Source organism: Poecilia reticulata, linkage group LG19 (genome assembly GCF_000633615.1).
Source record: "Poecilia reticulata strain Guanapo linkage group LG19, Guppy_female_1.0+MT, whole genome shotgun sequence".
Taxonomy (NCBI): Eukaryota; Metazoa; Chordata; class Actinopteri; order Cyprinodontiformes; family Poeciliidae; genus Poecilia; species Poecilia reticulata.
In genome coordinates, this window is record NC_024349.1 from 21,335,298 (window position 1) to 21,347,847 (window position 12,550).

The 12,550-nt window shown below is 40.7% G+C and overlaps 1 protein-coding gene across 5 annotated transcripts in view; it reads right to left on the minus strand.

The window, feature by feature from the left end:
* The window catches only part of LOC103481922 (myosin-16), a 47,595-nt gene that overhangs the window by 21,335 nt on the left and 13,710 nt on the right, over positions 1-12,550 (minus strand). For 2 of the 5 annotated variants that reach the window (XM_008437747.2, XM_008437746.2), the window contains exons 2-6: positions 9,296-9,523; positions 6,530-6,634; positions 4,922-5,008; positions 4,359-4,498; positions 1,194-1,284 (exon numbers count right to left, since the gene is read on the minus strand). In XM_008437747.2, coding sequence (XP_008435969.1) covers positions 1,194-1,284; positions 4,359-4,498; positions 4,922-5,008; positions 6,530-6,634; positions 9,296-9,523 — 651 coding nt within the window. Of the gene's footprint in view, positions 1-1,193; positions 1,285-4,358; positions 4,499-4,921; positions 5,009-6,529; positions 6,635-7,573; positions 7,655-7,690; positions 7,724-9,295; positions 9,524-10,772; positions 11,002-12,550 lie in introns of those variants that run through there. The other 3 variants (XM_008437745.2, XM_017301700.1, XM_008437748.2) reach the window with 3 other exon arrangements.

The window sequence follows — 12,550 nt, forward strand, 5'->3', positions numbered from 1 at the left end:
CACAAAGGATTAAGGTTTATAAAAATCTGTTATAGAATCTCTGAAAGGACAATAAAACGATTTAGAGGATCATTAAAAAAAAGTCTGTTTTTATTTACATTTGATCAAGATTAGCATAATAATTTGTTATGAGAGTGTTTGACCATTAGTTACGTTTTGCTCATAAGACCAGTTTGGTTTGGATAGCTCTTTCCCCATTCATGAATAAATAAGATCTTAAAATATGTTTGATAATCTGAAACATATGGAGTAAGTTTGACAAAAAAAACAACAACTTAAAAGCAAATGAAAACTGGCATGGTAAATTTGAGTGGTATTTTTATGTTTGACATATTTTACAGAAATTAAACGTGGGACAGATTAATTAATTAGCTTGTACTTCTTACCCATCAACTTCAACAACAAAAACATCTTACCAAGTGCTTTTAGTCACGTTTCTAGTGAAAATATCTTAGAAAACTTGAAATGAGATAAAACTACCATAATTCCTTAATATTGATGAAAAAGTTACTAGTTCCATTGGTAGATTATTTAACTTGGAAAATGTTCTTGTTCATTTTGGGCCATATTAAAAATCTTGAGTGTTCTTAAAGGGCCGGTTGTGCCAGATTGTATTGACAAAACCAATTGTACTGTTAAAATATCAATAAATATCTGATCCTCCAAGATTTTGTGATTGTTTTTGTGTTTTTTACAGATTTTGTGGCGCCAATTTAGAAAGGTTTGTAAGAAACTTTTGCGATATTTGCCCTATTGTCTGATGTTAACGGTGACTTTTTATTACTCGCCATATCGATTACGGCCTATAACTTAACATCAAGTAAGGCTGAGGCAGCTTCACTTAAACTGAAAGTTTTTGACCAATTTTGAGAAAACCTTCAGTAAAATCAGAAAGAAATGTGGAAATTTTTTGATTTTGTGTGTTTTGTGAAAAACTGGAAGGTAATTTGGAGTCTAGAGGGCCACATAAAAAGCTACGGCGGGCCATATTTGGCCCCCGGGCCTTGAGTTTGACACATGTGCACCAGAAACTTGACAAACACTTTGTAAGGTTTAGATTTTTTTGCAGGGTAGCACACAACACGGCATTTTCAACAAAGGAAACGAGTCGATCCACATGATGCGTTTCTATTCTCAGTTTTTGACCTGGTGACCTTTCCAGCTGCTATCCGTAAACCCGTATCGCTCCTGACCTGCAGCTCCTTGCTCCTCCTCTGCAGTTCCATGTTGAGGGCCTCCTCTGCTTCCAGTTTGGTGCTGGCACTGCTGATCTCCAAGTCCTTCCTTCATACCAGAGGAGAGCAAACAAACAAAAAATACAACCTTCAGACGACCAGAAACGAACTCTGCCGACGCAGCATACAGGTGACTGATGAGCTTCTCAATGTGTCATTTTTTTTATTGCAACAACATCCAATAAAGCTCCACCGAACCGTGAGCCAAGCTGAATTGACAGATTTCATATCCCGGGTAGGACTAGAAACGAGGTGACTCATTGGCTTTATTAATGCTGAGCGGGGTCAAGCCGAGTTGGTGTGTGTAGTCTGTGTCTTCCCCCGACACCTGGCTCTTTTCTTCTTTTGATTGTAGCTGCGAGGTACAGCAAATACGTCTCTCTGCTGTCACACTACGGAGGGCAGATAGCAACATGTTGGGATCTTGGTGAGTGCTTCGCCTGTGGAGAAGGTATTCTTTGGTTTCCAGGGAGATTTTTTTCCCCCTGGCGTTGCTAAGTTACCACTGCAAACCGGAAGGTGTTTTTGGGGAGTTTTATGTAAAAAAAACAACACAAAGTAGAGCATAAATCTGAAGTGGACGCTTTCAGAAGCGTCCATCTTGTGAAAGGGCCAAGCCAACATAAAATCTTATCTGGATTTAGTTTCAGACTTGAAGTAGGCCATTGAAACAAATTAATATACTGTAATATAAACTGTTCTATTGAAGCGCTGGTTGTATTTTTCAGTCGGTGATACGTTTTTTCAATATGGCTGAAAAAACGTATCACGATATAAGCGTTTCATATCAGTGAATATGAATATGAAATATCTGAAATTCAGCCAAACTGATGGCGTGACCTTTTCCTGTTTTATCCAGTTTTCATGCTTCACCGTTGTTTAATTTTAAGTAGCTATGAGGCACGGTGGCAAAACTTAAAACTGCTGCTGCGCCAGTTACTCAACAGGTTGTTGCTAGGTAACCATAGAGCAAGTGAGTTATGGTGCGTTCACAACAAAAGCGTTACGCGAGTCAAAAATGCATCCGACGCTTCAAGTTCGACGTGTTTGCATTTTGAATGCAGACGCTTGACATTTTGCTCTACACCAGTGTTTCTCAACCCTGATCCTCACCGCCCCCCTGTCCTGCATGTTTTAGGTGTTTCCCTTCTGCCACACACCTGAATTGTATCTCTGGGTGATTAACAGGCTTCTGCAGCACTTGATGGTCATGCAATCATTTGAATCAGCTGTTCTGGAATTGACGCACATCTAAAACATGCAGAGCAGGGGGGCGCTGAGGACCAGGTTTGAGAAACACTGCTCTACACCTAGCATTTCGTGCGTCTGGTTTATGTTCAAAGTCAGTGTGGAGGCGCGTCGAGGGAGCGTCGAGCGTCAGCTCTGGCTGTTGTTTTCCATTGGACGCTCTTGACGCTTCAAACGCTCCAAACGGTTAAAATCTCGCCACGCTAGACGCTCAAAACGCGCCGCAACGGCTCTCGATTCAGAGTAGATCCTATAAGTAACCCTCCCCATGCTCTCTTGCGTTTTTTATGATGTATGGTTGTTGCTTATATGAGAGCTGGATTTAATGCTCTGTCAATGTTTATGATTGTGGTAGGGTTTAAAATATGATCAGTATCTGGAATTTTTCTCTCTCTTTTTTACCCGTCTTTGAGCTTTTCACGGCTAATTACATATTATCAAGCATTCCACAGAGATTAAAGAGACAAATCCTATCTTGGCTTAGGAAACGGGTCAAAGCAGGTACTTATTCAACCAACTTCTCTGCTGTCATTAAATAGGAATACAATTAAAGGACTAAACATGACTGAGAACCTTATATGAGAAATTACTCAGAAAAAACAGACTGATTCTGAAAGGTGAGCATCAAAAGAGTCAAATGCATTTCAACTGCAGCCACTAAGCTACGGTAGTTATAAGCTCTGTGCTTTGCTTTTTAAGCTGCCTTATGCTGTATTCCTTACTGAAATGACAGCATCAAGTCTTCAAAACTTTTTGAGATGCATACAGAAGCAACACGACTGCACCAAAGCAAGCATCCAAAAGAAATGTTTTGATTTAACCCAACCTGGTACAGACATATTCAGTAAATTAGAAAATGTGTTCAGATGAGGCTCATTTGTCAGGTTGACAGTTTTTACAATTGACAACCTTTAGGCAGGTATTAAACTTTATTTTTATTAAGTATGTGTTCATATTGGATTAATTCTGAGATTAAAATGCTAAAAAAAATTGCATTTTGTACATTTTGAAAATGGATTTTTTCAATGGTTTTATTATTATTATTGTTGTTATTATCACTTCGAGTGAAATCAGATATTATTTTTCTGAGATTTTAGGTTCTGTTATTTTTTATTGGTATGACGCAATATTCTAATTTTAAATGCCATGTTTTCAATAACTGTAAATTCTGTAAAATCATCAGAATCAGCACAAATGGAAACTTTAAAACGTCCATCTGTGTGCAATTAATCTATATAATGTGTTTTACTTAAACTTAAAAGTTCCTGAAATAAATTGACTTAATACTATCCTAATTTATGGAATGGTCTGTATTCCAAACCATGGAGCTAATGTTGGGATACAGTTGAAGATGACAGACTGCTGGGTGATTCATCTCTGCCTTGTTTTACTGTTACTTTGGTTGTAATGCTACTTACACAGGGTCAAGTTGTTAAAATATGTTCTGTGCTACTTTGCTAACATTTTTGTACAATTCTGCATAAGAGAAAGCTTATGTAGAATACTGAAAAGGCTGGAAACGGGCCACTCAGAGGCAGGAAAGGACATTTGTATTTGGGTAGCTAACTAGCTAATGTTTATGGTTTCCTAGAACGGTCAACAAAATGAAAAAGCCACAATAGGAGTCATGCTAAAACAGAAGTTATGCTAGCAAGCTAGCATAGCTGTTTTAGCATGACTCCTATTGACCCTTCTGGGCTAAATCTTATATGCTAACATGAAGGCGTTTTGGAATACAGTTTCAAACAGCATTGAGACATTTTTCTTTCTCCTTGTTGTCAGTACTGAATATGCTCAGGTTTCTGTAGGAGGTCATGACAACCCGCTGCTTCTGCTCTGAATTTGTTTTTATATCAGAAAATAAAACATACTGACCTTTTGATAAGATCTTCCAAACCACTCCTCATCTTCTCCACCTCTCCTAAGCTGTCCTTAGTAGATCTGCTGTCAGCGTCCAGCTTCCTCCTGGCCTTCTCCGGCTCGCCACGCTGGAGCCGCTCCAGCTGGAACTCCAACTGGGAAGAAGACGACATGGTCACTGGAGATACAAGTGTACATGACAATCACGGTTCAATTCGTACATTTGGTTTTAAAGTTGTTTCTCTTTAAAGGGCTGGTGTTGAACGTTGCAGACAGCTGGATTTGGGTTTTGTTTTTGTTTTTTTACCTCCACAGCTAGTGATTTTTATTTTAGCTTGATGTTATTGCTGTTGAAAAATGCTGTTTGCATTGGGGTTTGTCTTGATAATTAATATTACTAATAAAATGTAATGTCAATCTTGGTGCACATATCTCAACTAGGTCATTGTGACCAAGATGCTGAAGCTGAGGCTGATAGAAAATAAAGCCCACCGTCGAACTATTGTATGTTGTTTGGTCTCAGGAGCTGCATATGTCACTTCACCCGAGATGTTGGATGTCAGAAAATGTAGACTTACATCTTCGGCTTGCAACTGCAGCTTGGTTTTCTCTTTGGTCAGCAGGTTCACTTTGTCCTCCTCCATCTGCAGATCCTCAATCGCTTGCTGTTAGATAGAAACAAGATGTCTGAGCCTGGGTTGCACATGTTCCTAAACCTTTAATTCATCACATGGCTTCACATCCGTCTGACGGCATCGCCAGAGCCTCGCAAACACTGGAGTAGCTTCTTTACAAAGAGCACGTCAAATGTGGTTCATCTCCTGTTTGATCTACGGCCATCTGATTTCTTTTTATCTTGTTACATGAAGTCATTGGTCACCAAAGCCCTGAAATTGTCAGAAGGTGTGCATTGGCGCGAAGAAGCAATTTTCCCCTTGCAGACTCCTTGTGTCACATTAATGTTTCGCATATTCAAGAAAATACTAATTTAAGGCAAAAACAACTTCAGCTAATTGAAAATGCACTTTTTAATGATGGTTTCAGGTTGAAACTAAAGTCCAAAACTGATGGCCAGACATTCTACCTCAGCAGTTTCCATTGGAGAGCAGGATCTGTCGTTTTACCGATGACAAGATGTGCTCACACTGCAAAGTTTTGATAAAACGTAAAGCCGCATATCCGTGGAAGTCCAAGTTTGAGGAGGGGGGAAGAAGGAGTTAGTCCATTTTTTGTTATCCAGGTGGACTGAGGACAAGGTTGTAAGCTTCGCGAGTTTGTCTACCCGTTTACTCCGCCCGCATCTTCGTTAAATCCCACCAGCCAAGATTTCAGTGACAAAATGGCCATTAGCTCCGACATGACTGTCGGAGTAAAAGTGAGCCAAGAGTGGTGGTAGAGAGCAGAACAAACACACAGAAACATGCAAGGCACAAGAGAGCAAAGTACCAAGGCTACTGAAAAGTTCTCTCCACTCGCATTAAAAAAGACGGGGCCAAGATGCTGAGTCAGATTTTACTAAAAGTCAATAGCTGACCCCGATAATATGGCGGCGAACTCTCAACTCTGAAGCCCTGACAATGCTTTGAATCCAACCGGCCTGACGATCCTTCAAAAATACGTCGTCCAGAGGGGGAAAACCTGTTTGAACATCTTCTCCTCGTGTCACATTCAGTGTTATTGATTTGGCTGTGGGGTCAGGGTTAGAAGATAGGGTGTGACAGCTAACATTTACAGGCACACAATGAACCAAAGCAGACCTGAGAGTGGCAGGGTCTTAGAACGAAGGGCTCTGAGAACCGTGTTGGGTCATTTTCCCAGGCCTGACCTGAAGAACGGCTTCAGTTTTTAGTTCAGTTTGTGAATTTGATGAATGTTAAGAGTCTGATCCATGATAAACCTGTCAGGTATGTGTTTAGAGCCAGTTACCTGTTGAAATATCAGATCACACTAGAGCTGGAAACTAACTAAACAACCACGGCTGAGATCTTCTAACACAAGACATTTTTACCATAGTTTTTTGTGTATGGAAAGTCTCAAAAACATTTCTGTGGACATCATGGCCAACCTAGAGGTGTCAGTCTCAGGGACTCTCACTGAGGGTAAATATTTCTTGAATCCACAAGAGTTGAAAGATATGGCAACACCTGATACACACACAGCATAAAACACGCCTCCTCCATCCTCACCTGGCTCAGCTCCACCAAATGTTCCTTCTCCCTCTGGAGCTTCTGCACGGCTTCGTCCCTCTGCAGCAGCTGCTCGGTCAGCTTCCTCACCTCGCCATCTGACAACTACAAACAAAACGACAAATTCAAAGTCAAAATTCATCTTTAAAGAAAACATCGGGTCATTTAGGTGTCAAAGCATGATTTAGTTTGATTAAAATTTGCGATCTACTCCACTTTTACGCCGTGAAGTCAGTTTCACCTTCAGTTTCTGCTGCTGAACTGTAAAACCAGTAAGTCTGTTTCATCAGAGAAAAAGATCTCAGTAGTTTTGCAGTTTTTCCAACGTTGGCGTTTCCTCTGAGGATTAGACTAGACACCGATTCTAGTTGAAGAAACGCATGTAGGCTGAGATAAATACTGGTAAAGAAGAGATATGTTTTACTATTACCTACAAAACAGAAGCGTTTGATCTTTCTCTCAACTGGATCAAACACATTCAGTAATGAATGAAAAAAATTGCATTGCTTTTAATTTATTGCGATAAATTTTTTGTCATGATAAGAATTTMGATTTATTTCCTTTCACGATAAATTCCAAAAAATGTTTAAAACAAAACAAAAAACACTGTCCATATTGTCTGGATTGTTACTTTTAATGTTTTCTTCACTGTTTGTTTCACGAGAGTATCGATAAATATCAATACATTTGAAAATATGATTAAATGCAGTAACTGTGTGTATTTTAGCGATACAAATCACACTTCTTCATGTGACTGGTGTCCTAAGGAAGCTTATTTTACAGCTATCGTTGCTGTACGATTCAGTCACAGCTGTACAGTAAACTACAAAAGAAGAAATAAATAGTTCGTATCGTCCGTATCGCAATATTACAACAAAAGTATCGTGATAAAACTTTTCCATATCGCCCATCGCTACATCAGATTTAAGTGATTCACTGATGAACCCAGATGATTACAGATGCTGTACAAAATTATCTCTGAGATTAAGTCAGGATAAGCTTTTCCTTTTCACAGCAAGTAGAAATAACTTTGGTAATCCTCACCAATCTGAAGAAAAATCTTCTTAAACCCAGAACTGAACTGATCTAAGCAGATTCCAGCAGCTCTACAGCGACCACCCCAACCACCTTCACACACAGTTTGAAAATGCACCGGCATACCTGAACAAAAGATAGCATCTTAATCCCTTAATACGCCTCAAATAAGCAGATTAAGGCTTCGGTGAGAGGGCCGTAACGGAGATGGCAGAGTAGCCTCTGGCATCGGCGTCTGAGCACAGGAGACAGGATTTGGTTACGGTCTTTAGAAACTTGCCAACTTTGAGAAAAGCAATGTAAGTTTTTATTGTGATCTGAAATTTACAGCACAGCTGTAGGTTAAAGAGGGACAGGCTGTGGCATGAATATCTGCGGCGTAATTGGTAATAAAAAAGCCCAACATGTGTTTATCAAACGTGGTCGCGTAAAGTTATACGTTTGAGGATCTTTGCGTCTTTTGCGGTCTGAGTGAGTCTGAGTTTGTGTTTCGTGTTGTGTGTTTTCTCCTTGGAGCAGGAGTTTATCCCTCGCAAACCTTTTCCATGCTTGACATGCTTCAGCCGTAAACTTTAATGTGCTTTGTTGGGATTCAGTGTGTCGGCTGGGTGGATGGTGACGCAACTGTCATGTTTCACCGATGTTTTCCATCCAAAACTAATCACATTTAGATTTAAAATGATGTTGATCCAGCCAGTTATATTGTTTCTAATAGATAGTGAGACGTGTCTCTTGGAAGATAATAAAACGGTGTAGAAAGGTGTATCAGTTTTGAAATGATTACATGATTTTATTTATGTTTTATCATTAATAATATGTCTCAATAAGCAATGGGAAAACCTTTACTTGGATTTCACAAAAAAAAAAAACTACCATTCTTATAATTTCTTAAGAGTTGTTTGATAGTTTCTTCAGATATTTTGATTATTTACATACATTTGGTGATTTGTGAAAAAGCATAACTGCGTTTCCCTTTGAGGCTTTGAAAACTCTGCAGCTCCTCCAGAGTCGCTTCTCCCAGAGGGCTCAAAACATACAAACACCACTTTTTTTTCTGCACAAAATTTAGAAAACTGTATTTCTTGTGTTGCACTTGAATTTTTTCAAAAATTATGCTTAGTTTTGTTCTATCACATAAACTAAGGTAGTGCAGATCCTGCTTCATAAAAAAAAACTGCCTCAACAGGCTCCTTTGGTGTCATGAAGTTATTTTAAAATTACCTTTATGCTTAAAATGAATTGGAAAAACCAAAAGTGGTTCATTATTATTATTATTAGAAATGTCAAGAATGAGGATTTTTGGCACCAGAATATAAGAAAATGTATTTGGGATCTGCCTAAAATGTGCTGTATGTTTTTGTTTTTAATATTACTTAAAACTACAGTTTGTAACTTTAATTAAAAAAAAAAAAGTTTTTTTTTTTTTTTTTTACATATTTGTTCAAACTGTCAGCATGTCGTGACAGTTTAATATGAGACAGGTAACCTTCGAAAAGATCAATGTTCCTCCTCCTCCCTGGGTTGCACCGCTCCCAACCAAAATCAACCAACCAGAGCCAGGAGGCGGGTCTTAGCGCTGTCGATCAACTTCAGCTGAATGTAATGCTGCAGCTTTAAGTAAATACAAACTCTGTCATCACTAATACCACTAATTGATTCCATATGGGTATTATAGGTGGAACAAAAAGATAAACCAAAAAACATAAGCTTCTTCTGGCGCCGATGCCCTACCTGTTTGTCCCGCTCGGCCGCGGTCAGGGCGCTCTCCAGATCGTCCAGGTCTCGTCTGAGGCTGCCGCACTCCGCCTCCAGCCTGTCCCGGTGGAGGACCAGCGTTGCCGAGCAGGCCTCCTCCTCCTCCAGGCGGTCCGAAAGGCCTGACAGATGCTGCTCCAGCTCCCGCCGGGCCTTCTCCAGCTGGGTGCAGCGCTGCTCGGACGCCTGGACGTTTTCCTGCTCCTACAGCCGGACAAACATCGATTCAGGCTGGGAATCATACAGCGTGGTTTTGCATGAAATTGTTGTCCACTGTCTCTACTGTCTTTGTAAACGTATTTTTGCTCCACAAAAGCCCTAATAGCTGATGAACCGGTTGAGGAGAATGAGGGAGGTCCATGGGAAGAAAAAAAATGTCTCAATTAATAAAAAGCACAAGAGATTAACAGTTAATATGAGAGGATTAGGGACATAAAGGAGAGTCGGGCAAACACCAACAGATTTATTTCAGACAAAGCTCTCACCGCAGGTTATGGCACAAGACTAAACATATCCACCTTCAAGTCAGAAGAAAACTTCCCTTTGTTATTTTGCTTTTCGCATAGTTAAAAAGGTAAAAGGCAGGACAATGGCTGCCAGATCTGACCGGATCAGCGAGTTTTTCTGAACACCAGCTGCCATATGGGTGAAAAGGTCCAGAAGTGAGAGCGTACTCACTGAACTGGGCTTCATTATGGACCTGCCATCACGGTCAGCATGTGTAGAATGAGAATGTCGTTCTGCTACAGTGCAGAGACGTACAAACTTTTTTGCCATGTGGGCAAAAACGGTCAAGTTGGAAGTAGCAAAGGGCCATAAAAATCAATTTTATGGTCCTTTTTTCAAAAGTAAACTTATTGTATTAATTCTTTTAGTTATTAAACTAAACATGCAATAAGCTCATGAAATGAACAAAGCGGTGGAATTTCTAAATAATATTGAACCGACAATTAAAAATGGATTTTGCCAGCGAACGCACGAGCTGTGCATTCGTTCTAGAATCAGTGTAATCAGAAAAGCCTTACCACCATTAAATCTCTGCCTTGGCTTCTCCAAATTTCAGAATTTTACTGATTTCTAAGTGTATTCGGTCTCTTTTCAGAGTCAGTCCAGCTGCCTCTGAGCTTAGAAACTGCAGCTCCAAGGAGGAGCTGAGTCTCAAAGGCGGAGCTAGGTCCACCCAGGTGTTTTTACACAACCGAACGGTTGCCACGGGAGATTAAAGGACTTCTCAGACATGCGTGAAAGAATCAAAGCAACACCCCAAATATGTTTGTGATGAGCGAATAACATCATAACATGTAGTCAATTCTACATCGTACCGCAACTTTTAAACTAGAAATTACTACTTTTTCTACCGCAATAATTCCTTCAAGTAAGTCCATATGCCCGGGTTAAGGTTAGGGTTGTTGGGGTATTCTCAACAATCCATAATATAGTGTGTGATACCCACAGCTGCCAGTCTGTGCTCCAGGGTGGTGCTGTAACCGTCCCAGTCCAAGTCATCAGGTTCTGGTTCCGCTCCAGGATCCACTTTAGTCCCATTGGCTTCCTCAAAGTCATTAAGGAGGGAGTGGCATTTCTTACTTTTCCCTGTAGACATCATCTCAGCAAATCGTCACGTGGTATCACGTCCTTTTATTTTTTTTTTGAAGATTTTGCTCGTTCCACGGTGCTGGAACTTGTCTGACAGAATCACTTTTCCTCCTCTTCCTCCTGTGCAGCTGCTCTGAGTCTTCCAGGTGGGTTTGAGTTGGATCACTTTCAGTCCCTTGAGGTGCTGCCAGTAGATCCTCTTTCTCACTTCACTCTTTCTTTGCGTTGTTCCTCTTCTTCTGCAAAGTCTTATTTAACTCAAAATCAAATGTTTGTGTTTCGTTTCAGAATGCGCTGGAATCCCGACTTTCCTCTGCATCCCGTCATCGGCTCTCCACTGAAAGTAGCCTTTGTGCAGTCCACCCTTACAATGTTTCACTGCATCATGCCGTTCTCTGTCTTCTTCTACAGTCTCCTCCTCCAGAAACAGGTGGCTTTCTCCGGCTTGCTGGGAAGGGAGGTAGGAGGGACGTGTGGGGGTCCGCAGGTATCCCTTCGAATGGGAGTGGCTGAGGAAAAGCTATGCGACCACAGGAACTCTGCACTCACCGTACGAGCCGTAAAAGCCAGGAACACAAGAGCAGAATACGAATGCAGAGTAAGAATGCATTTTTTTCTTCTTCCCCCAGTTATAATTGACATAAATGTCTTCTGGGCACACGCCCACACGGTCACCCACAATGCCACGGCTTCATCTTAGCAAGAACAACAAGGCGTATTGTGCCTCAGCCCAAGCGTGGCTCCTTTTTTTTTTGTATGAAGTCACAGAGACTCTCAAAAACTAGATCAAGCATTTATCTGTCTACGTCAACATCAGCCAGGGCCATGAGATGACGATGAATGCTGCCGGTAGCCCCAACAATTTCTAGTAAACTTATGAGGTTTTCTCAGGCCAGATCAAAGAAATACAAGCTATTAAGTGGGAAGTAGAGTGCTTTGAAAATTAAAAATAAAATGCTTCACGGGGGTTAAAGAAATTCAATCAACAGCGGCCGGATGCAAAAAAATCTAACTCTGCTCAAATGAATGAATCTAAAGATGCTGCCAATACCAAGAGAACCTTTAACCAACCCAATGGGACCAAACAATAGAAACAAAAATGCTTTTCTAAGAATGCATTTTGCTTTCTGCAATTATGCAGCCAAGCCTCTTGTCCTTTACTCCCACTATAGCTGAAGACTCCGGTCTTGCTCGGGCCGTGGCCTAGAAAGAAGCCCTCATGTCCAACACCAACATATCTGACAAGCAGCCTGGCAATGAATCATGTAAAAGAATGCGCCCAAGTCAAGTCTGCGAGCCTGAAAGGCAAGAGACACTAAGTCCATTTTCCTTGTAGCATGTGTGACAGTCTTTCAGCCGTAGTCATTCTTTAATCAGAAAATCCCACTACCTGTTCATTACAGAATTACATGGTGGAGACAACGTCCTAACAACGAAGCCCCTGTTATGCGTTTAATTACTACGTTTGGCTCAGCGGCGCCTCAACCAACCCATATTCATGTAGTGTGTCAGGATTTTGAAATATCGTCTCCATGAAGCAGAAAGCCTGGAATTTAACTGCTTGTAGCCTTTCAACATCCTCACAGCAGATGAGTGATGAACCCGGAGGCTAACGTTGGTTTAGCTGTCAGATGC